The 25531-nt window shown below is 40.1% G+C and overlaps 1 protein-coding gene across 1 annotated transcript in view; it reads left to right on the forward strand.

Annotated features, from left to right (window-relative positions):
- Positions 1-25531, forward strand: part of CATSPERE (catsper channel auxiliary subunit epsilon) — a 192176-nt gene that overhangs the window by 85636 nt on the left and 81009 nt on the right. The window contains exon 11 of the mRNA XM_064276949.1: positions 13589-14031. Coding sequence (XP_064133019.1) covers positions 13589-14031 — 443 coding nt within the window. The remainder of the gene's footprint in view (positions 1-13588; positions 14032-25531) is intronic.

The raw sequence follows: 25531 nt of genomic DNA on the forward strand, positions 1-25531 counted from the left end.
GTTTCACTCCCCCCTCCCCCCTTATTCTCTTTTGAATCCACTCTATAATCAAATGTTCCATGAAAACTGCTCTTCTCAAGGTTATCAGTGACCTCCACACTGCAAACCCAATAATCAGTTTTCATTCATATTATATGACCTATCAGCAGAATTTGAAAGAGCTCCACGTGGCCTTTTTCTAGAAATACTTTTTTTTTTACTTGTCTTCTGGGACACCAGTTTTTGCTCCTCCTGCTCCACCAGCTGCTCCTCCTCAGCCCCCGCCCTCATCTTCTTGTCTTGACTTCTAAATAGAGAAGTATCTCAGGGTTTGGTTTTCATACATCTTAACTCTATTTATATTCACTCTTGGCCCACCAGTGGCTCCGCTACCCTGAGCTCCATGCTCCTATTTCATACCTTCAGTTGGATGACTAGTAAGCGTCTCAAACTTAGCATATCCCAGTCTGAATTCTTGATTCCCTCATTCCCACCTAAACCTGCTCCTTTCCCCGCCCTTCCCATCTAGTAAATAAAAAACCAAAAACAAACCCAGTGCCCTCGAGTCGATTCCGACTCATAGCGACCCTATAGGACAGAGTAGAACTGCCCCCATAGAGTTTCCAAGGAGTGCCTGGCAGATTCGAACTGCTGACCCTTTGGTTAGCAGCTGCTGCACTTAGCTACTATGCCACCAGGGTTTCCAAAATAGCAACTCTTTTTTTCCCCAGTCTTTCAGGCCACAAGCCAGTATCTCATCTCTGGATCCTCCCCTTTCACATCTCACAACCAATAGATTGGCAAGTCCTGTTGGCTTTATCTAAAATCTATCCCCTTTTCACCGCTGTCACTCCAGCCGAAGCCACTATCATCCCTAGCCTAGGCATACAATAGTTTTTCACGAGGTCTTCCTGTTTTCATCCTTGCATATTCATCCTTCTCCAGATCAGAGTCTATCTAGCATCCAGAGTGGGCCTTTAAAAATATACTAAAATGATTTTATTGCTCCGCTTAAACCCCCCGTTTGGTTTCTTATCTCACTCAGAATGAAATAGAGAACGCTTTCTGTGGCCTGAAAAGCTCTGTGTGATCTGTCCTAGGCTCTGATGTCATCTCCTATCACTTGAGCCCTCATTCGCTGTACCCTAGCCAAGACCAGCCTCTTTGCTGTTCCTTGGATAGTCACTGTCTCATATGCCTAAAATGTTCCTCACCTTGATATCTATATGACTCTTATACTTGATTCAGGTTTAAGTTCAAATATCTCCTTATTAGAGAGGTCTTCCCTGACCTTATCTAATTCGTCCTATTCTGTCCCTTACAGTTTTTTGTTTTGTCTTTTACTGTAGTAAAATACGTATAACATAAATTTGCCATTTTGGCAATTTTTTAAAAAATAATTTTTATTGTGCTTTAAGTGAAAGTTTACAAATCCAGTCAGCCTGTCACATATAAACTTATATACACTTTACTACATACTCCCATTTACTCTCCCGCTAATGAGTTAGCACGCTCCCTCCTTCCAGTCTCTCCTTTTGTGACCATTTTGTCAGTTTCTAACCCTCTCTACCCTCCCATCTCCCCTCCACACAGGAGATGCCAACACAGTCTCAAGTGTCCACATGATACAAGTAGCTCATCCTTCATCAGCATCTCTCTCCAACTCATTGTCCAGTCCCTTCCATGTCTGATGAGTTGTCTTCGGGAATGGTTCCTGTCCTGGGCCAACAGAAGGTTTGGGGACCATGACCGCCGGGATTCTTCTAATCTCAGTCAGACCATTAAGTCTGGTATTTTTATGAGAATTTGGGGTCTGCATCCCACTGTTCTCCTGCTCCCTCAGGGGTTCTCTGTTGTGCTCCCTGTCAGGGCAGTCATCGGTTGTGGCCGGGTACCATCTAGTTCTTCTGGTGTCAGGATGATGTAAGTCTCTAGTTCATGTGGCCCTTTCTGTCTCTTGGGCTCATAGTTAACGTGTGACCTTGGTGTTCTTCATTCTCCTTTGATCCAAGTGGGTTGAGACCAATTGATGCATCTTAGATGGCCATTTGTTAGCATTTAAGACCCCAGATGCCACACTTCAAAGTGGGATGCAAAATGTTTTCTTAATAGAATTTATTTTGCCAATTGACTTAAAGTCCCCTTAAGCTATAGTCCCCAAACCCCCACCCTTGCTCCGCTGACCTTCGAAGCATTCAGTTTATCCCGGAAACTTCTTTGGTTTTGGTCCAGTCCAGTTGAGCTGACCTTCCCTGTATTGAGTATTGTCCTTCCCTTCACCTAAAGTAGTTCTTAACTACTAACTAATCAGTAAAAAACCCTCTCCCACCCTCCCTCCCTCCCCCTTCTCATAACCACAAAAGAACGTGTTCTTCTCAGTTTGTACTATTTCTCAAGATCTTATAATAGTGGTCTTATACAATATTTGTCCTTTTGCATCTGACTAATTTCACTCAGCATAATGCCTTCCAGGTTCCTCCATGTTATGAAATGTTTCACAGATTCGTCACTGTTCTTTATCGATGCGTAGTATTCCATTGTGTGAATATACCATAATTCATTTAACCATTCATCTGTTGATGGACACCTTGGTTGCTTCCATCTTTTTGCTATTGTAAACAGTGCTGCAATAAACATGGGTATGCATATATCTGTTCGTGTAAAGTCTGTTATTTCTCTAGGGTATATTCCAAGGAGTGGGATTTCTGGGTTGTATGGTAATTGTATTTCTAACTTTTTAAGAAAACACCAGATAGATTTCCGAAGTGGTTGTACCATTTTACATTCCCACCAGCAGTGTATAAGAGTTCCAATCTCTCTGCAGCCTCTGCAACATTTATTATTTGGTGTTTTTTGGATAGATGCCAGCCTTGTTGGAGTGAGATGGAATCTCATCGTAGTTTTAATTTGCATTTCTCTAATAGCTAATGATTGAGAGCATTTTCTCATGTATCTGTTAGCTGCCTGAATATCTTCTTTAGTGAAGTGTGCGTTCATATCCTTGCCCAATTTTTGATTGGGTTGTTTGTCTTTTTGTGGTTGAGTTTTAACAGAATCATATAGGTTTTAGAGATCAGGTGCTGGTCGGAGATGTCATAGCTGAAAATTTTTTCCCAATCTGTAGGTGGTCTTTTTACTCTTTTGGTGAAGTCTTTAGATGAGTATAGGTGTTTGATTTTCAGGAGCTCCCAGTTATCTGGCTTCTCTTCGACATTTTTAGTAATGTTTTGTATTCTGTTTATGCCTTGTATTAGGGCTCCTAGGGTTGTCCCTATTTTTTCTTCCATGATCTTTATCGTTTTAGTCTTTATGTTTAGGTCTTTGATCCACTTGGAGTTAGTTTTTGTGCATGGTGTGAGGTATGGGTCCTGTTTCATTTTTTTGCAAATGGATATCCAGTTATGCCAGCACCATTTGTTAAAAAGACTATCTTTTCCCCAATTAACTGACACTGGGCCTTTGTCAAATATCAGCTGCTCATACGTGGATGGATTTATATCTGGGTTCTCAATTCTGTTCCATTGGTCTATGTGCCTGTTGTTGTACCAGTACCAGGCTGTTTTGATTACTGTGGCTGTATAATATGTTCTAAAATCAGGTAGAGTGAGGCCTCCTACTTTCTTCTTCTTTTTCGGTAATGCTTTACTTATCCGAGGCTTCTTTCCCTTCATATGAAGTTGGTGATTTGTTTCTCCGTCACATTAAAAAATGTCATTGGAATTTGGATCGGAAGTGCATTGTATGTATAGATGGCTTTTGGTAGAAGAGACATTTTTACTATGTTAAGTCTTCCTATCCATGAGCAAGGTATGTTTTTCCACTTATGTAGGTTTCTTTTAGTTTCTTGCACTAGTACTTTGTAGTTTTCTTTGTATAGGTCTTTTACATCTTTGGTAAGAGTTATTCCTAAGTATTTTATCTTCTTGGGGGCTACTGTGAATGGTATTGATTTGGTGATTTCCTCTTCGATGTTCTTTTTGTTGATGTAGAGGAATCCAAGTGATTTTTGTATGTTTATCTTATAACCTGAGACTCTGCCAAACTCTTCTATTAGTTTCAGTAGTTTTCTGGAGGATTCCTTAGGGTTTTCTGTGTATAAGATCATGTCATCTGCGAATAGAGATAATTTTATTTCTTCCTTGCCAACCCGGATGCCCTTTATTTCTTTGTCTAGCCTAATTGCTCTGGCTAGAACTTCCAGCACAATGTTGAATAAGAGTGGTGATAAAGGGCATCCTTGTCTGGTTCCCGTTCTCAAGGGAAATGCTTTCAGGCTCTCTCCATTTAGAATGGTGTTGGCTGTTGGCTTTGTATAGATGCCCTTTATTATGATCAGGAAATTTCCTTCAATTTCTATTTTGCTGAGAGTTTTTATCATAAATGGGTGTTGGACTTTGTCAAATGCCTTTTCTGCATCAATTGATAAGATCATGTGGTTTTTATCTTTTGTTTTATTTATATGGTGGATTACATTAATGGTTTTTCTATTAAACCAACCTTGCATACCTGGTATAAATCCCACTTGGTCGTGGTGGATTACTTTTTTGATATTTTGTTGAATTCTATTGGCTAGAATTTTGTTTGAGGATTTTTGCATCTATGTTCATGAGGGATATAAGTCTGTAATTGTCCTTTTTTGTGATATCTTTACCTGCTTTTGGTATCAGGGTGGCTTCATAGAATGAGTTAGGTAGTATTCCAACATTTTCTATGCTTTGAAATACCTTTAGTAGTAGTGGTGTTAACTCTTCTCTGAAAGTTTGATAGAACTCTGCAGTGAAGCCGTCCGGGCCAGGGCTTTTTTTTTTTGTTGGGAGTTTTTTGATTACCTTTCCAATCTCTTTTTTTGTTATGGGTCTATTAGTTGTTCTAGTTCTGATTGTGTTAGTTTAGGTAGGTAGTGTTTTTCTAGGAATTCATCCATTTCTTCTAGGTTTGCAAATTTGTTAGAGTACAATTTTTTGTAATAATCTGATATGATTCTTTTAATTTCAGTTGGGTCTGTAGAGATATGGCCCATCTTGTTTCTTATTCGGGTTATTTGTTTCCTTTCCTGTATTTCTTTAGTCAGTCTGGCCAATGGTTTATCCATTTTGTTAATTTTTTCAAAGAACCAGCTTTTGGCTTTGTTAATTCTTTCAACTGTTTTTCTGTTCTCTAATTCATTTAGTTCAGTTCTAATTTTTATCATTTGTTTTCTTCTGGTGCCTGATGGATTCTTTTGTTGCTCGCTTTATATTTGTTCAGGTTGTAGGGACAGTTCTCTGATTTTGGCTCTTTCTTCTTTATGTATGTGTGCATTTGTCGTTATAAATTGACTTCTGAGCACCGCTTTTGCTGCATCCCAGAGGTTTTGATAGGAAGTGTTTTCATTCTCATTGCATTCTATGAATTTCTTTATTCCCTCCTTAATGTCTTCTATAACCCAGTCTTTTTTGAGAAGGGCATTGTTCAGTTTCCAAGTATTTGATTTCTTTTCCCTGATTTTTCTGTTATTAATTTCCACTTTTATGCCCTTGTAGGTGGTCTGAGAAGATGCTTTATAATATTTCGATGTTTTGGATTCTGCAAAGGTTTGTTTTATGACCTAATATGTGATCTATTCTAGAGAATGTTCCATGTGCACTAGAAAAAAAAGTATACTTTGCAACTGTTGGGTGGAGTGTTCTGTATAAGTCTATGAGGTCAAGTTGGTTGATTGTAGCAATTAGGTCTTCCGTGTCTCTATTGAGGTTCTTACTGGAAGTCCTATCCTTCTCCGAAAGTGGTGTGTTGAAGTCTCCTACTATAATTGTGGAGGTGTCTATCTCACTTTTCAGTTCTGTTAAAGTTTTTTTTATGTATCTTGCAGCCCTGTCATTGGGTGCATAAATATTTAATATGGTTATATCTTCCTGGTCAATTGTCCCTTTAATCATTATGTAGTGTCCTTCTTTATCCTTTGTGGTGGATTTAAGTCTAAAGTCTATTTTGTCAGAAATTAATATTGCTACTCCTGCTCTTTTTTGATTGTTGTTTGCTTGACATATTTTTTTCCATCCTTTGAGTTTTAGTTTGTTTGTGTCTCTAAGCCTAAGGTGTGTCTCTTCTAGGCAGCATATAGACGGATCGTTTTTCTTTATCCAGTCTGAGACTCTCTGTCTCTTTATTGGTGCATTTAGTCCATTTACATTCAGCGTAATTATAGATAAGTATTATGTGTTTAGTGCTGTCATTTTGATGCATTCTTGTGTGTTGCTGACAATTTCATTTTTCCACTTACTTTTTTGTGCTGAGATGTTTTTCTTTGTAAATAGTGTAGTCCTCCTTTTCGTAGTAGTTAAATTTATGTTTGCTGAGTCATTATGTTTTTCTTGTTTTTTTATTTTGAGTTATGGAATTGTTAGACCTCTTTGTGGTTACCTTAATATTTACCCCTATTTTTCTAAGTAAAAACCTAAGTTGTATCATCCTATATTGCCATGTTTTCCTCTCCATATGGCAGTTCTATGCCTCCTGTATTTAGTCCCTCTTTTTAATTGTGATCTTCTACATAATGACTGCAATGATTCTCTGTTTTGAGCATTTTTTCTTTTTAAAATTAATCTTAATTTGTTTTTGTGATTTTCCTATTTGAGTTGATATCAGGATGTTCTGTTCTGTGACCTTGTGTTGTGTTGGTATCTGATATTATTGATTTTCTGACCAATTTCCTTTAGCAATTCTTGTGGCTTTAATTTGTTTTTTTGCAGATTCTCTAAGCTTGTGTTTATCTGTAAATGTTTTAATTTCACCTTCATATTTGAGAGAGAGTTTTGCTGATATATGATCCTTGGCTGGCAGTTTTTCTCCTTCGGTGCTCTATATATGTCATCCCATTGCCTTCTTGACTGCATGGTTTCTGCTGAGTAGTCTGAACTTTTTCTTATTGAATCTCCTTTGTAGAAGACCTTTCTTTTATCCCTGACTGCTTTTAAAATTTTCTCTTTATCTTTGGTTTTGGCAAGTTTGATGATAATATGCCTTGGTGATTTTCTTTTTGGATCAATCTTATATGGGGTTCTATGAGCATCTTGGATAGATATCCTTTCATCTTTCATGATGCCAGGGAAGTTTTCTGCCAACAGATCTTCAACTCTTCTCTCTGTATTTTCTGTTACCCCTCCCTGTTCTGAAACTCCAATCACACGCAAGTTATTCTTCTTGATAGAGTCCCACGTGATTCTTAGGGTTTCTTCTTTTTTTTTTTTAATTCTTTTATCTGATTTTTCTTCAACTATATTGGTGTCAATTGCCTTATCCTCCAACTTCCCCACTCTGCATTCCAATTGCTCGATTCTGCTCCTCTGATTTTCTATTGAGTTGTCTAATTCTGTAATTTTACTGTTAATCTTTTGGATTTCTGAATGCTGTCTCTCTATGGATTCTTGCAGCTTATTAACTTTTCCACTATGTTCTTGAATAATCTTTTTGATTTCTTCAACTGCTTTATCAGTGTGTTCCTTGGCTTTTTCTGTAGATTGCCTTATTTTATTCCTGAGGTCATCCCTGATGTCTTGAAGCATTCTGTAAAGTCGTTTTTTTATATTCTGCATCTGGCAATTCCAGGATCATATCTTCATTTGGGAAAGATTTTGATTCTTTAATTTGGGGAGTTGTAGAAACAATCATGGTCTGCTTCTTTATGTGGTTTGATATCGATTGTTGTCTCCGACCCATCTATAAGATATTGTAATGATTTATTTTATATTTGCTCACCGAGTCTTATCTTGTTTTGTTTTCTTTCAATATACGTAGATGGGCTACTAGATTGCACTGTCTTGATTGTTGTAGCCTTTGAATCAGTTATGTCCTGTTACCAGCTGGTTTGGGCTGTTACCAGATATATAAGCCTAAGAGTCCATTCACTATTCTCAAGTAGAATCTGATTTTGGGTCACCAAGTGTGTGGTGCAGACTGTCACCTATTTGCTTAGAGGAGTAGTGGTGATAGTCGTGTGCACCAGATTCTAGTAGCAGCAGGAGGTCACACTCCAGGGGAGGCAGGATGCTGACAGGCTTTCCCCAAATGCCAGTGAGGTAGGCGTGTCTCTATTCCTAAAGCACTTTGATGGGTGGGCTCTGCAGCTGTGCCGTAGGCACCCTATGCATGTACCTCTAGAGATTGGTAGGTGTCACTATCCTCAGACCCCTATGGCAGGAGGCTAGGTGGTTTGGGTGGAGATTCAGCCCTCAGTTCCCCATTGTGGGTCAGTGAGGGCTCTGTTTAGTAGGTAGAGGTATCAGACCTGGGAAACTTGTCTTTCCAGTAATCCACTAAGACAATTACAGTCAGATCACTATCAGAATTGCCTTTGCATTATAATAGCCTCCTTGTTCCCTGTAGGGATGAAAGCCCAAGACTGTGGATCTCATATGCTTGGCTGGAGCTGGTTCCGTATTTTTATTCCAATTTCAGAAGTCAGGGAAGGATTTTTGGTCTCTGGGTTTTTTGTAGCTGCTTCTCTGAGGCCAGGAGAATGGGTTAGGAAAAGATAAGACAAAAACAAACCACAGAGCACTTCACTCTCTGGCCCAGGAAATTCCAATGTTAATGAAGCCGCCTGGGAAGGGACGGGAGGGTTCAGATAGATAGGAGAGAGTAGCACCCAGGAATATAGACAAAGTTACTTATCTTGCTTGGTGATGACAGTTTTATCTGAGATTCCCAAGGGCAGGGGCATGTAGCCTGTGTGCACTGGCTGGGCTGAGATTGCCCCCAAGGGTCAGGCCCGTGTCCTGTGCTTGTGCTGTCTCAGAAGCCATGGTCAGTTCCTCCGCTCCCAGTCCAAAGCCTAGCATCGAGGTTCCCCGGCTGGGGCGCTGCACTCCAGGCTCCAAAACCAGTCGCTGCCTCCCGGTGTCTTCTTCTCCTGTCATCCGCATCACTGGGCTGCCTGCATGCACTGGCTGGGCTTCCCCTGAGGTCACTTCAGGGAGCTAGGGCTGCGTCCCGTGTTTGCGCCATCTCAGGATGCCGTGCTTAGCTCCCCTATGCCCAGTCCAAAGGCCAGTGCCAAGGTTTTCTGACTGGGACGCTGGCTCCAGGCTCCAAAAACAGTTGCTGCTTCCCCATGGTTGCTCGTTCTCTTGTTAGCCGCATCATTGTGCAGCCTGCTTGTGCTGGCTGAGTCTCTACGGAGGTTATCCCAGGGGGCTAGGGGTTAGGGCTGTGTCCTGTGCCTGCCCCACCTCAGCAAGCTGCAATCAGCCCCACTACTCGGCACCAGGGGACTGCAAGGGCTCAAGGCTGTGGTGCCGGCTGCTGGCTCCAGAGGCAGATGCTGCTTCAGGATGCAGGTTTTCACTCCCCTGTCACTCAGGTCAACACTTTAGATCTGTGTTTGATGGAGATTGTCATGTATGTGATTGATTCACTTGTTTTTCCAAGTCTTTGTTGCAAGGGGGATCTGAGGTAGCATCTGCCTAGTCAGCCATCTTGGCCCCGCCTCAGCAAATTTTTTTAAGTGTACAATTCAGAAGAGTTCATTACAATCATCATTTTGTGCAACCATCACCACTTGCTCATTACCCCAAACTTGTTTGTAATCCCAAACAAAAACTCCATACCCATTAAGCAGTAACTTCCATTCTCCCCTATCCTCAGCCCCCGGTAACTTCTAATATACTTTGTGTCTATGAATTTGCATATTCTTGATATTTCATATCAGTGGAATCAGGCAATATTTGTTCTTTTGTGTCTTGCTTATTTCACTTAGCGTAATGTTTTCAACGTTCATCTATATCTGAGCATGTATTAGACCTTAATTTCTTTTATGGTTGAATAATATTCTATTGCATGTATACACCACAGTTAGACTATCCATTCTTCTTTTGATGGGCACTTGGGTTGTTTCAACCTTTTGCCTATCGTAAGTAATGCTATGATGGGTGAGTTCTCTCTGGGGTCTTAAAAGCTTACCTATCAGTGACCATCTAAGATACATCTATTGGTCTCATCCCATCTGAAGCAAAGGAGAATGAAGAAAACCAAAGATACTAGGAAACAATTAATCCCTAGGACTAATGGACCACAGGAACCAAAGCCTCCACCAGCCTGAGCCCTGAAGAAGAGTACCACCAACAACCGCTCTGACAGGGATCACAATAGAGGGTCCCAGGCAGAGCAGGAGAAAAATGCAGGACGAAATTCAAATTCACAAAAAAGACCAGACTTAACTGGTCTCACAGAAACTAGAGGAGCCCCTGAGACTGGCCGCCAGGCACCCTTCCAACTCAGAACTGAAGCCATTCTCAAAGTTCACCTTTCAGCCAAATATTAAGCAGCCCATAAAACAAACAATAATGCATGTGAGGAAAATGCTGCTTAGATCAATCAAGTATACGAGACCAAACGAACAACACCTACTCAAAAGCAAAGATGAGAAGGCAGGAAGAGACAGGCAAACTGGACAAAAAGACACAGGGAACCCGGGGTAGAAAGGGGGAGAGTGTTGACACATTGTGGGGATTGCAACCAATGTCTCAAAGGAATTTATGTATAAATTTTTGAATGAGAAATTAATTTGCTTGTGAACTTTCACCTAAAACACAATAAAGACAATGACAGGAATGGTGTGTTCGGTGGTGATGAGAGATAATAGGGTGCATTCTAGGGATTGAAAGATGATAAACAGTTCACCAGACAGAGAAGAGATTTTCTTCTGGAAAAATAGTTAGAATTATGAAAGGTCTTATAATCCATGTGAAGAAAGGTGGACTTTATCCTGAAGGCCCTGGGGGGGGGGGTGGGTTTAAAAGATGTTAAGCAAGAAAGAAGTGGGAACATATTCATATTTTTAAAAGACCATATGGTCGCAGTTGTAAGGAGATAAGATTAGAATGATAAATTGGGGATAGATTTTAGAGGACCTCAAATACCAAATTTGAATGCTGTACTAAGGCCACTCAGAGACGCAGAAATAATAAAAACTTTAAACAATACATAAATGTATGAGGTATGAAGTTAAAGGCCCTCAGCCCTCACCATTCCCATCCCTCAAACTACTATTAACAAGCTCTTATGAATTTTTCCAGACTTTTTAAAAAGCAAGTAAAACTTATAATGGGTGCAAAATAAGAATACCCACTTTTACCGCTGCTATAAAAAAAAAAATTTTTTTTAGTTTTATTTAACAGTGTACTGTAAATTCTAGCCATGACAATTACACAAGAAAAAGAAATAAAACTCATCTAAGTTAGAAAGGAAGAAGTGAAACTCTCTCTTCACAGTTGAAATTATCCTATATAGAAGATCCCAAAGAATCCACAGGAGAGTTACTAGACCTAATAAACAAATTCAGCAAAAGTTGCAGGGTAACAAGATCAACACACAAAAATCAGTTGTGTTTCTATACACCTGCAGTGAAAAATCTGAAAAGGAAATCAAGAAAACAGTTCCATTTACGATTGTATCTCAAAAGAATAAAATATTTAGGAATAAATTTACCAAGAAAGTGAAAGACTTACATACTGAAAACTACAAAATATTGTTGAAAGAAATTAAAGAGTTAAATAAATGGAAAGGCATCCCATGTTTATGGGTGGGGAGACTTGACACTGTTGTCAACACTACCCAAAGAAATCTACAATCTCAACACAATTCTTATCAGAATTTCAACAGCCTTTTTTGCATGAATGGAAAATCTGATACTCATATTCATATAGAATTGCAAGGGGACCTGAATAGCTAAAACGATCTTGAAGAGGAAGAACAAAGTCACAGGACTCATACTTCCTGATTTCAAAACTTACTACTAAGCTACAGTAATCAAGATGGTGTGACACTGACATAATGATAGACACATAGACTGTTTTAGGCCGGATTCTCTAGAGAAGCAAAACCAGTGAAGAGCGAGAGATCAAAGAAATGGCTCATGCGATTGTGAGGTTGAAAAGTCCCAAGTCTGCAGGTCAGGTTGGAGGCTTCTCCTGACTTATCTAGCTGCAGGGGCTGGTGAACCCGAGACTGGCAGGTCAGGCAGTAGGCTGCTGGTTCGCAGGCTGCAGAGGCTGACAAATTCCAAGATCAGCAGGTAAGCTGCTAGCTCAAGTACCAAGAACTGGAGGTCAGATAACGAGCCAGATGCAGGATCCAGGGCGAGCAAGAGTCAATGAGTTTTGCCAGAAAGTCCATATATATTGGATGCAGGCCATCTCCCCAAGGAAACACCCTTTCAATTAATTGGCTGCTCATAGCAGATATCATTTTGAAGATGATTACATTATATCAGATCTCATTATGGAGGTGATTGCATCATTACATAGCTGCCAAACTAGATCATAACTGATATAGCAACAGGACCAAAAACATTAGAGACTTACCCTCTATGACCCTCTATGGCTTAATCAGAATATTCTGTTAAGGGAAGGAAGTTGATTTTTATCTACTAGGAGTGAACTTGAAGAGGTGGGCCACTGTTTATAACTACCCTCATTTTTTCATTGTAATGTTTCCTAGGAGCTCTGGTGGTCAGTGGTTAAGAGCTATGGCTGCTAACCAAAAGGCTGTCATGCTCATTTCCATTATTATATATATGTTATACACAAATTCCAGCTCTTTTTCTGCATAAAAGATATGCATAAAACTGTGTGGTGCAATGGATCACTTTTGTGTGGCCTTTCTAGCAATTATCTTGCAACTCCCACCCAAGTGATTGAGCAAGACTGTGTAATAGGATAATTACAGCCCACCAAAAGGATTCATCAGTTTTGCCACCCTTCTGGGCTTGAAATTAAGCACCCCAGAGGCAGGAAAGAGAAGATCCCATCACCACCAAGGAAGAACAGCCAGGGTCCAGCACGTCCTTTGGACCCGGGATCCCTATGCTGAGAAGCTCCTGGAGACAGAGAAAGAGCTGTAATACTGAAGGCAGTGAAAAACAGTGGCAGAGATCCAGCAGCAGAGACCCGGCAGCAGGAGATGGCATGGTGGGCTTCCCAGCTCACGGAGAGAGAAAGCTGAGTGCCTTTGGGGAGAGGATGAGGGTCAGGGAGAGGCGAGCCTGTGAGCATGGCTGGGAAGAGGCTGTCCTGATGGAAGAAGTGTATCCTGAGTGTTCCTGAGCCTGAATTGTAACTGTTACTTCCCTAACAAACCCCATAATGGTGAGTATTGTCTGTGATCTCTGTGTGGCCATTGCAATGAATTATCGAACCCAGCAGAGAAGTAGAGAGTGCGGTGGGAGAGACGGTTAGTGTCAGAATTGGTAAAGATGTCAAAAGAGAAGGCATGACTGACCACCGCCTCATAAGAATCAGGCTTGCACTGTTGCTCTTGATTTTCCTCCCCTTTGTGAAGTGAGAGGAAGTCAGACTCTGCCCCCACACTGTTTTTTACAAAGTGATACAGTGGCAATAAGGGAGAAAGTGTCCAAAAAGAAAACCTCTCTACTCCGAAGTGAGAGAGTTCTCTAATACAACGTAAATTCATGAATTTGTGCCTGCACACTAATTTTCTCAAAGTATATAAACACTTGGTTGTTATAAAAGAAATTATTTCGGTTAAAAGTATACTTAAATGAAATAGCCCAGGCTTATGGTTTTTTTTATGGTTACTTAGAATAACACAAATCTTGCTCTCTTTTTTCCAGATTATTTTGGGAATATTGTGATAAAAATGGAAAACAATATAATGTTTTATTCCAAGGTGAACATTAAAGATGCAATACAGCTACATTCGTGGATAAATAAGACCATAAATTCATTCTTTGGCTTGGATATAGCTGGTCAATTATATTTCGTATACGTTTTTGAAGATGGTACATTAGAAACACAGCAATATCCCTTAAAATTGGAAGCACAAAGTTTAACCTTCCAAGCAAGTGAAGAATGCCCCTACGTCGCATTTCATACTAGTCTTACACGTGTTTTTTACTTTTTGGACAAGAGAGAGGTCCTGCCATTTTGGGTTCAAATGACCTATCCAGAAAATGTTGGTCTACATATTATTTTGGAATCCTATGGTCCAAAAATAATAAAAGAGAAAAGAAAGTTTACCTTTGAAATCATCTTAGGACAGTGCACTAAAACCATGGTAAGTTGATGTTTTAAAATTTTCTCATTTCATGTAGGTACCTATAATACTAACGTTTTTTAAAAAATGAATTTCCCTCCTAGGCTGAGCTGGGAAAATGTTGACAAATATGCAAATTCTTAACAAATAGTAATATAATGAGCCATTAATTCTGGAGCCAAATTTTTTCACTTTCAATATCCAAAGTCTCTTTGCCACATTAAAACACATTTTTTCCAGACTTCTTGATTGTCAGTTGTATCGTTTACCCCTTTTGTGTGTGTGTGTGTTTAATACGTGGCTTTTTATAGAGTTGCATCTGAGAGCCCTGGTGGCACGGTGGTTAAAGCGCTCAACTACTAACCGAAATATCAGTGGTTTGAACCTAACCAGCTGCTCCGTGGGAGAAAGACGTAGCAGTCTGCTTCCGTAAAGATTACAGCCTTGGAAACCCTACGGACAGTTCTACTCTGTCCTATAGGGTCGCTGTGAGTCGGGATCAACTCGAGGACAGTGGGTTTGTTTGGTTTGGAGGAAGTAGGAGTGTGGGATAGTATGGGTACGAAATCTTCTTTGGGTTTGGCTTTTTTCTGTATTTGTTACCTAAGGTCCCTGGGTGGTGTGAACAGTTTGCACTAGGCTTTTTTTACTAACTGAAAGGTTTGTGCTTCAAACCCATCCAGTGGCACCGTGGAAGAAAGGCCTGATGACCTGTTTCCATGAAGGGCATGGCAAAAACACCCTGTGGAGCTCAGTTCTACTCTGTAACACATGGCTTGCCAAAATCTAATCGACTCCATGTCAACAGGTTTAAAAAATAAAATTTTTTTATCCGTTACCTATTGTAGCATAACAAACCACCTCAAAGCTTATGACTTCAAATGACAGCCATTTTATTTCCTCACTATTTTATGGGTCAGCAACTTGGGCTGAGAGTAGCTAGGTAGCTCTGCTGACTTCATCTGGGGTCACTATGTGGCTGTGGTTATCTGATGGCTCACTTGATGATCTAAGATGGTCCATTTACACATCAAGTGGTTGGTGCTAGGATTGGCTGTTGTCCAAGGGGCATGGCTAGAGAGCTTGTCTCTGCTGCATGTGGCCTCTGTCCTCCAGGCTAGACTTGGCTTCTTCACATGGCAGCCTCAGGGTGGTATTCCAAGTCAGTGACAGCAGAAGCTGCAAGGTCTTTTGAAGCAAACTGAAAAAGAAAAGATTTACACTTTTCTTCAGTTTAGGGAAATTTTCTTTGATTATCTAGCCACAACGTCTGTATAGGCGTTCATGCCTCTTCTTTCCAAGAATTGGATGTATAACGTGTATTTGACCATTTGCAACCCTGCCCCTCAAAATAGTAGTTACCCATCAAAATTAATAAATGTCCGAGGAAAACAAAATAATAAAAACCTGCATTTTAAATAAAATACTGGCTCCATCATCTACTAGCTGATAATATTGTCCAAATTTTTAAACCTCTTTGTGCCTCGGCTACCTCATCTGTAAAGTGGGGATAATAATAATAATAGTACTTACCTCATAAGGTTATTATGAGGATTAAATGAGTTAACATTTATAAAGGACTTAGATGAGTACCTGGCACATAATAAGCACCATATGTATGCATTACTTCCCTGAGTGGCACAAATGGTTTGCACTCAACTATTAACCTGAAGGTTAGCAGTTCAAACCCACATAGTGGCAGCATAGAAGAAAGGCCTGGCAATCTGCTTCCATAAAGATTAAAACCCAAAAAACCAAACCAGTTGCCATCGAGTCAATCCGACCCATAGCCACCCTATACAACAGAGTAAAACTGCCCCATAGTGTTTCCGAGGAGTGGCTGGTACATTCAAACTGCCGACCTTTTGGATAGCAGCCAAGCTTTTAACCACTGTGCCATGAAGGCTCCCCATGAAGGTTACAACCAAGAAAACCCTGTGGAGCAGTTCTACTCAGTAACACACGAAGTCACCATGAATCTGGATCAACTGCACGGCGACGGGTTTGGTTTTTTGGGAGTTTGGATGCATCACTACTACTACCACTACCACTACTATTACCACCGTCACACCATATGCCGTTAATTCTAAAGTACATTTTTTAAAATATTTGACATCTCTGAAATCAAGATGTCTTATATTCCATGGCATCTTAGATCTGATGAATATCAGTATTATTATTATTAGCATTATTATTTTAGCATCTTGAATTAAAAAAAAAAATTTTTTTTTTTTTTTTTTATATATCATACAAATTGGATCACTATAATGTCACAGACTATTGGCTAAAACCAAAAAGTACCATTGCTGTTGAGTCGATTCCAACTCATAGTGACCCTAGGACAGAGTAGAACTGCCTCATAGGGTTTCCAAGGAGTGCCTGGTGGATTTGAGCTGCTGACTTTTTGGTTAGCAGCCTTAGCTCTTAACCACTTCACCACCAGGGTTTCCAAGTATTGGCTAGTATGGGGTTAAGGATCATAGGTAATCATTGATTTTTAAAAAATGAATATAATATCATACACAAAAATGGATAAAACATTTATGCATGATGTAGCAAATTATTATAAACCAAACACCCATATAATTGCCACTCAAAAAAAAAAGAACATTAGGAGCAATCAAAGTCCCCTTGTACCTTCCATCATCATAATGTTCTCCCTTTTCCAAGAGCAACCAGAGCAGTTGTGGGATGACATCAAGGACATCATACATGAAGAAAACAATAGGTCATTAAAAAGACAGGAAAGAAAGAAAAGACCAAAATGGATGTCAGAAGAGACTCTGAAACTTGCTCTTGAATGTAGAACAGCTAAAGGGAATGGAAAAAATGATTAAGTAAAAGAGCTGAACAGAACATTTCAAAAGGTGGCCCAAGAAGACAGAAATAAAGTATTATAATGAAATGTGCAAAGGTCTGGAGTTAGAAACCCAAAAGGGAAGAAGATGCTTGGCATTTCTCAAGCTGAAAGAACTGAAGAAAAAGATTGAAGCCTCAAGTTGCAATATTGAAGGCTTCTATGGGGATGATATTGAACAATGCAGGAAGCATCAAAAGAAGATAGAAGGACTACACAGAATCATTGTACCAAAAAGAACTGGTCGAAGTTCAATCATTGCAGGAGGTAGCATATGATCAAGAACCAATGGTACTGAAGACCAAGCTGCACTGAAGGCATTGGTGAAAAGCAAGCCTCCAGGAATTGACAGAATACCAAATGAGATGTTTCAACAAATGGATGCAACCCTGGAGGCACTCAGTCATCTATGCCAAGAAATTCAGAAGACAGATACCTGGCCAACCAAGTGGAAGAGATCCATATTTGTGCCCATTCCAAAGAAAGGTGATCCAACAGAATGCGGACATTATTGAACGATGTTATTAACATCATAGTCAAGTAAAATGTTGCTGAAGACTCATAAGACCAGACTTAATGGTCTGACTGAGACTAGAAGGACCCCAGTGGTCATGGCCCCCAGACCTTCTGTTGGCCCAGGACAGGAACCATTCCTGAAGCCAACTCTTCAAACATGGATTGGACTGGACAATGGGTTGGAGAGGGATGCTGGTGAGGAGTGAGCTTCTTGGATCAGGTAGACACTTCAGACTATGTTGGCATCTCCTGCTTGGAGGGGAGATGAGAGAGTGGAAGGGGTGCGAAGCTGGTGAAATGGACACATAAAGAGAGAGTGGAGGGAGAGAGTGGGCTGTCTCATTAGGGGGAGAGTGATTGGGAGTGTTTAGCAAGGTGTATATGGGTTTTTGTGTGAGAGACTGACTTGATTTGTAAACTTTCACTTAAAGCACAATAAGAATTATTTTAAAAAAATGTTACTGAAGATAATTCAAAAATGGTTGCTCAGTACACTGACAGGGAAAAAAAAAACAGGGAGCTGCCAGAAATTCAAGACGGATTCAGAAAAGGACTTTGAACAAGGGATATGACTGCTGATGTCAAATGGCTCTTGGCTGAGAGCAGAGATTACAAGAAAGTTGATTGTTCTTGTTGTTGTTAGGTGCCATCAAGCCAGTTCCGACTCATAGCAGCCTTAGGTACAACAGAACGAAACACTGCCTGATGCTGTGCCATCCTCACAGTCATTGCTATGTTTGAGCCTATCATTGCAGACACCGTGTCAATCCATCTCTTTGAGGGTCTTTCTCTCTTTCGCTGACCTGCTACTTTACCAAGCATGAAGTCCTTCTCCAGCAACTGTTCCTTCCTGATAACATGTCCAAAGTACAGGGGATGAAGTCTCGCCATCCTCACTTCTAAGTCGCAGTCTGGCTGTACTTCTTTCAAGACAGACGTGTTTGTTCTTTTGGCAGTTTATGGTATGTTCAATATTCTTCGCCGACACCATAATTCAAATGCATCAATTCTTCTTCATGTGTTTTATTGACTATGCAAAGGCATTCGACTGTGTGTATCATAAGAATGGGAATTCCAGAACACTTAATTGTGCTCATGCAGAACCTGTACAGAGACCAAGTTTGTGTCCATCATCCAATCAATTTTTTCTTATGAATTTCAGAGTGACAGACAACAGCACACTTGCCCTTAATATTTCTAGATATACTAACTAGAGCTAATATTTGCTTAGTGTTTTCTTTCCTTTGAGTTGAATATATATATAAAATACGCATAAAACCTACATATACATTGGGTTATAGCTGTGTAACTCAAACTCCTATCAAAGCGCACGTTACCATCAACCCAAAAGTTTTCTCATGCTCCTTCTTAGTCCATCCCTGTCCCTACCTCCTAGGAGCAAACACTGGTCTGATTTTTTCCACTATAGATTAGTTTTGCCTTTTCTAGAACTTCATGTAAATAGAATCATACAGTACAAGGCTTTTGAATACGGCTTCTTTTACTCAACATATTTTTTGAGTTTCATCCATGTTGTTTGTATCACAGTTTATTTATCCATTCTCCTTTTTATGGGCAGCTGGTTGTTCCCTGTCTAGAGTTATGGAAAAAAAAAAAAAACTGCAATGAATGTTCCTGCATAAGCCTTTTCGTGGACATACATTTTCATTTCTCTTGAGTAAGAGAAATGAAGTACACAGGAAAGCAATGCTAGGTCACTGAGTAGACAGAGATTAACTCTTACAAGGAATTGCCGACCCAAAGTGGTTGTCCTATTTCAAACTCCTATCAACAGGGTATGAGAGAACTAGTCGTTCTGTCTCATTGACAATGTTTGGTGGTGTTGCTCTTTTTTAATTATGGACATTTTGGCAGTATCTAATGATATCTTACTGTGGTTTTTAATTGCATTTCCCTCATGACTAATAGGAAACCCTGGTGGAGTAGTGGTTAAGAGCTATGGCTGCTAACCAAAAGGTAGGCAGCTGAAATCCACCAGGTGCCCCTTGGAAACCCTATGGGCCAATTCTACTCTGTCCTATAGAGTCGCTACGAGTCGGAATTGACTTTAACGCAACGAGTTTGGTTTTGATTTTTTTTTTTTGATAATTTTTGTTGAGCTTTAAGTGAACGTTTACAAATCAAGTCAGTCTGTCACGTATAAGCTTATATACACCTTACTCCATACTCCCACTTACTCTCCCCCAATGAGTCAGCCCTTCTGGTCTCTCCTTTCGTAACAATTTTGCCAGTTTCTAACCCTCTCTACCCTCCCATCTCCCCTCCAGACAGGAGATGCCAACACAGTCTCAAGTGTCCACCTGATACAAGTAGCTCACTCTTCATCAACATCTCTCTCCAACCCATTGTCCAGTCCCTTCCATGTCTGATGAGTTGTCTTCGGGAATGGTTCCTGTCCTGGGCCAACAGAAGGTTTGGGGACCATGACCGCTGGGATTCCTCTAGTCTCAGTCAGACCATTAAGTCTGGTATTTTTATGAGAATTTGGGGTCTGCATCCCACTGATCTCCTGCTTCCTCAGGGTTTTTTTGTTGTGCTCCCTGTCAGGGCAGTCATCAGTTGTGGCCGGACACCATCTAGTTCTTCTGATCTCAGGATGATGTAAGTCTCTGGTTCATGTGGCCCTTTCTGTCTCTTGGGCTCATAGTTGCCGTGTGACCTTGGTATTCTTCATTCTCCTTTGATCCAGGTGGGTTGAGACCAATTGATGCAACTTAGATGGCTGCTTGTTAGCATTTAAGACCCCAGATGCCACATTTCAAAGTAGGATGCAGAATGTTTTCGTAATAGTATTATTTTGCCAATTGACTTAGAAGTCCCCTTAAGCCATAGTCCCCAAACCCCCGCCCCTGCTTCGCTCACCTTTGAAGCATTTGGTTTATCCTGGAAACTTCTTTGCTTTTGGTCCAGTCCGTTTGAGCTGACCTTCTGTGTATTGAGTATTGTCCTTCCCTTCACCTAAAGTAGTTCTTATCTACTAACTAATCAGTAAAAAACCCTCTCCCACCCTCCCTCCCTCCCCACCTCGTAACCACAAAAGTATGTGTTCTTCTCAGTTTATACTATTTCTCAAGATCTTATACTAGTGGTCTTATACAATATTTGTCCTTTTGCCTCTGACTCATTTCGCTCGGCATAATGCCTTCCAGGTTCCTCCATGTTATGAAATGTTTCACAGATTCATCACTGTTCTTTATCGATGCATAGTATTCCATTGTGTGAATATACCACAATTTATTTACCCATTCATCCATTGATGGACACCTTGGTTGCTTCCATCTTTTTGCTATTGTAAACAGTGCTGCAATAAACATGGGTGTGCATATATCTGTTTGTGTGAAGGCTCTTGTATCTCTAGGGTATATTCCGAGGAGTGGGATTTCTGGGTTGTATGGTAGTTCTATTTCTAACTGTTTAAGATAACACTAGATAGATTTCCAAAGTGGTTGTACCATTTTACATTCCCACCAGCAGTGTATGAGAGTTCCAATCTCTCCGCAGCCTCTCCAACATTTATTATTTTGTGTTTTTTGGATTAATGCCAGCCTTGTTGGAGTGAGATGGAATCTCATCGTAGTTTTAATTTGCATTTCTCTAATGGCTAATGATCGAGACCATTTTCTCATGTATCTGTTAGCTGCCTGAATATCTTCTTTAGTGAAGTGTGTGCTCATATCCTTTGCCCACTTCTTGATTGGGTTGTTTGTCTTTTTGTGGTTGAGTTTTAACAGAATCATATAGATTTTAGAGATCAGGCGCTGGTCGGAGATGTCGTAGCTGAAAATTCTTTCCCAGTCTGTAGGTGGTCTTTTTACTCTTTTGGTGAAGTCTTTTTTTTTTTTTTTTTTAGATGAGCATAGGTGTTTGATTTGTAGGAGCTCCCAGTTATCTGGTTTCTCTTCGTCATTTTTGGTTTTGATTTTTTTTTAATGACGAATAATATTGAGCACTGTTTCATGCGCTTGTATCTACTTACATCTTCTTTTGTGAAGTATTTGTTCAAAGTTTTCCCATCTTTTTGTTAGACTGTTTGTCCTTTTATTATTGAATTTAAAAGTTCTTTGTATATCCTGGATACCACTCATCTGTCAGATGTTTTGCAAATATTTCCTGACAGGTTGTATCTGCCTGCTTGTTTTTTTCAATGGTGATTTTATGAGCAGGAATTTTTAACTTTGATACAGTTTTTTTCTTTCATGATTATTACTTTTTGGGATCCTGTCTAGGAAACATTTGCCTAACCCTAAGTCATGAAAATATTCTTCTATGATGTCTTCTAAAAGCTTTATGATTTCAGCATTTATGTTTAGGCCCATGGTCCATCTTGAATGAATTTTTGTGTATGGTATGAGTTAAAGCTTGAGTTTATTTTCCATTTCAATATATAATTATTTCAGCACTATTTCTTGAAAAGGTTTTCTTTTTTTTTTTTTGCATTGGATTTCTTTGACATCTTTATTGATAATCAAATGTCCATGCAAGTGTGGGCTTATTTCTGGGTTCTCTGTTCTGTTCTGTTGATCTATTTGCCAGTCCTTATCATAGTACCACACCGCCTTGATTACTAGGCACAATTAAATTTTGAGTCTGATTTTCAGGGGGTCAGCTACAATAAATTAGAGAACCTTTTAAGAATTTCATAAAAACTTGTTTTCTGTCATCATGACTTGAGCTTAGAGTTTAAATATCTAACTTTATCATTTTATATTTGCCGGTATACCCTGATTAAATGCCCCACTGCACTCAGAAGCCATCCTTATACCTGTGGCTGTTGCCATTCAGTTGATTCCAACCCATAGCGACCCTATAAAAAAAAAAAAAACCTATAGCGACCCTATAGGACAGAAGAATTGCCCATAGGGTTTCCAAGGAACAGCTGGTGGATTCAAACTGTTGACCTTTTGGCTAGCAGTCATCACTCTTAACCACTGTGCCACCAGGGCTCCACCATCCTTATGGTCATCTTTAATGCCACTAGTGGTTAAATTCAGTAGCTACTTGGTCACCTAAGGTACCTGCTTCAGTAGACATTTATCACAATCAACCACAAGTGATCATTTGGTTATTTTTGATGTGTTGGCATACCATGAATTAGTAGAATCCCTTCCCATTTGCTAGAAGCCCAGTACTGTGGTCTAAGCCAAGGATATCACCAAATCAATCCCTGAAAATATCACTTTGTGGGTCGGTTTCTTGGGACTACGCCCAATACCAAGAACTGTATCAGTAATATCTGGCCAGAAAAATAAAATTCAAATTGGTTGTTTTAGAAGAGATAATTTAACATAGGGAACTAGTAGAACTGGATGTTTGGAAGAATGGAAAAAAAAAAAAAAAGGAACACTGATATGATATAGAGTTAGTAACTGCGAGAAGTAACTATACCATCTCTAGGGATGGGAGTTTGTGAGTTTGTTGTGCTGTGATGGTTTGTGTGTTGCTGTGATGCTGGAAGTTATGCCACCAGTATTTCAAATACCAGCAGGGTTACCTATGCTGAATAGTTTAAACGGAACTTAAGACAAAGACAGACTAGGAAGAAACGGCTGGTGATCTGTTTCTGAAAATTAACCAATGAAACTCTTAGGGATAACACAATTGTGAGGATGGCACAGGTCCAAGCAACCTTCTGTTCTACAATACATAAGGTCACTATGAGTCAGAGCTGACCTGATGGCACCTAACAGCAACAACAGGTGATGGGAGAACAAAGGGACAAAATTTGAGTTGTAGCAAACTAGAAATTTAGAGGAGGGGCTCCACAGAGCTGGAACCTATACCTCTAAGGAGCAGTCACTGCTCAGCTGGTGCTGGTATCTTAGGAGCTCTGGGAAGGAATCCTGCGGACCTGGGACCCAGACATCTGAGGAGGGAGCACAACTGAGAGGTGCCTCAAGAGCTCAAAGGATGGCTCCCTTGAAGCTGGAACTCAGATTTCTGAAAAGGGGCATGAGCTGGTGCTGGTATCTCTAAGGAGGCACAAATGCTGGTCTGGGAGCATATTTTCCACTGTTAGTTATTTACCAATTGCTACCACCAGGATGAAGAGCAGTTGCCAGGGTGACACTGATAGGAATAGCGAGAAAAATAGGAAGGAGCAAATCTTCTCACAACCTTGTCTTCCAGACTTCCTCTAGCACCCTATTTGCAGGACCTAAAAGAGAACCAGCTGGCAAAGAAAAGATGTGATTTGCAGAATCTCAGACTCAGCACCCCAAAGCTGAGGATAGAAGAGTGGGTTTGAAGCTGAGAGACACTGCTAATTAACACTAGTACTTAGGGTGTATATATGCTGAATTTTCATCGTTAAAACAATTTACATTCCTAATAGTGTTTAAGAGATCTTGTTGTCTACCTTCTTGCCAATAACTAGTATAGTCAGACATTAATTTTTGCCCAACTAATGTGCATGCCTCCTCAAAGTAGAGTCAACCTTAATGACATTGATGGAGTCAAGCTTTTGGGACCTTCATTTGCTGATGTGGCATGACTTGAAATGAGAAGAAACAGCTGCAAACACCCATTAATAATCAGAACGTGGGATGTACAAAGTACGAATCTAGGCAAATTGGAAGCTGTCAAAAATGGAATACATGGACATCAATATCCTAGGCTTAGTGCACTGAGATGGACTAGTATTGCCATTTAGAATCAGATAATCATATGGTCTATGTCTTAGCCATCTAGTGCTGCTATAACAGAAATACCACAAGTGAATAGTAGGCTTGAAGTCCAAATTCAGGGCATCAGCTCCAAAGGAAGGCTTTCTCTGTTGAATCTGGAGGAAGGTCCTTGTCACATTCTTCCCCTGGACTAGGAGCTTCTCTGTACAGGAGCCCTGGGTCCAAAGGATGCTCTCTGCACCTGGCACTGCTTTCTTGGTGGTATGAAGTACCCAACTTTCTGCTTGCTTCCCTTTCCTTTTATCTTTTGTAAGATAAAATGTGGTGCAGGCCACCCCCAGGGGAACTCCCTTTACATTGGATCAGTGATGTGACCTGAGCAAGGGTGTTACATCCCACCCTAATCCACTCTAACCACAGCCAGAGATTATGATTTATAACACAGAAGAAAATCACAGAATAGAGGACAACCACACAATACTGGGAATCATGGCCTAACCAAATTGACACATATTTGGGAGAACACGATTCTATCCATGATGCTCTATTATGCTGGCAATGACAAATTGAAGAGGAATAGCATGGCATTCAGCATCAAAAAGAACATCTTAAGATCCATCATGAAGTATAATGCTGTCAGTGATAGGATAATGTACATATGATTACAAGGAAGAACAGATAATATGACTGTTATTCAAATTTACACACCAACCACTAAGGCCAAAGATGGAGAAAGTGAAGATTTTTACCAATTTCTGCAGTCTGAAATTATCAAATATGCAATTAAGATGCATTGATAACTACTGGTGATAGAAATGAGGAAGTTGGAAACAAAGAAGGATTGGTAGTGGGAAAATATGGCCTTGGTGATAGAAAAGATGCTGGAGATGACATGATAGAATTCTGCAAGACCAACGAATTCTTCATTGCAAATACCTTTTTTCAACAACGTAAATGGAGACTATACCCGTGTATCTCACCAGATGGACTATGCGGGAATCAGATAGACTACATCCGTGGAAAGAGATGATGGAAAAGCTCAGTATCATCAGTCAGAACAAGACCAGGAGCCGACTATGGAAAAGACCATCAATTGCTCATGTGCAAGTTCAAGTTGAAGAAAATTAGAACAAGTCTACGAGAGCCAAAGTACGACCTTGAATGTACCCCGCCTGAATTTAGAGACTATCTCAAAAATAGATTTGACACATTGAACACTAATGACCCAAGACCAGACGTGTTGTGGAATGACATCAAGGCCCCCATACATGAAGAAAGCAAGAAGTTGTTAAAAAGACAGTAAAGAAAGACCAAAATGGATGTCAGAAGAGACTCGGAAACTTGCTCTTGAACATCCAGTAGCAAAAATGAAATGATGAAATAGAAGAGCTAAGCTGAAGATTTCAAAGGGCGACTTGAGAAGACAAAGGAAAGTATTATGATGAAATGTGCAAAGACCTGGAGTTAGAAAACCAAAAGGGAAGAACACACTCTGTATTTGTCA

Source organism: Loxodonta africana, chromosome 25 (assembly GCF_030014295.1).
Source record: "Loxodonta africana isolate mLoxAfr1 chromosome 25, mLoxAfr1.hap2, whole genome shotgun sequence".
In the NCBI taxonomy this organism is placed as follows: domain Eukaryota; kingdom Metazoa; phylum Chordata; class Mammalia; order Proboscidea; family Elephantidae; genus Loxodonta; species Loxodonta africana.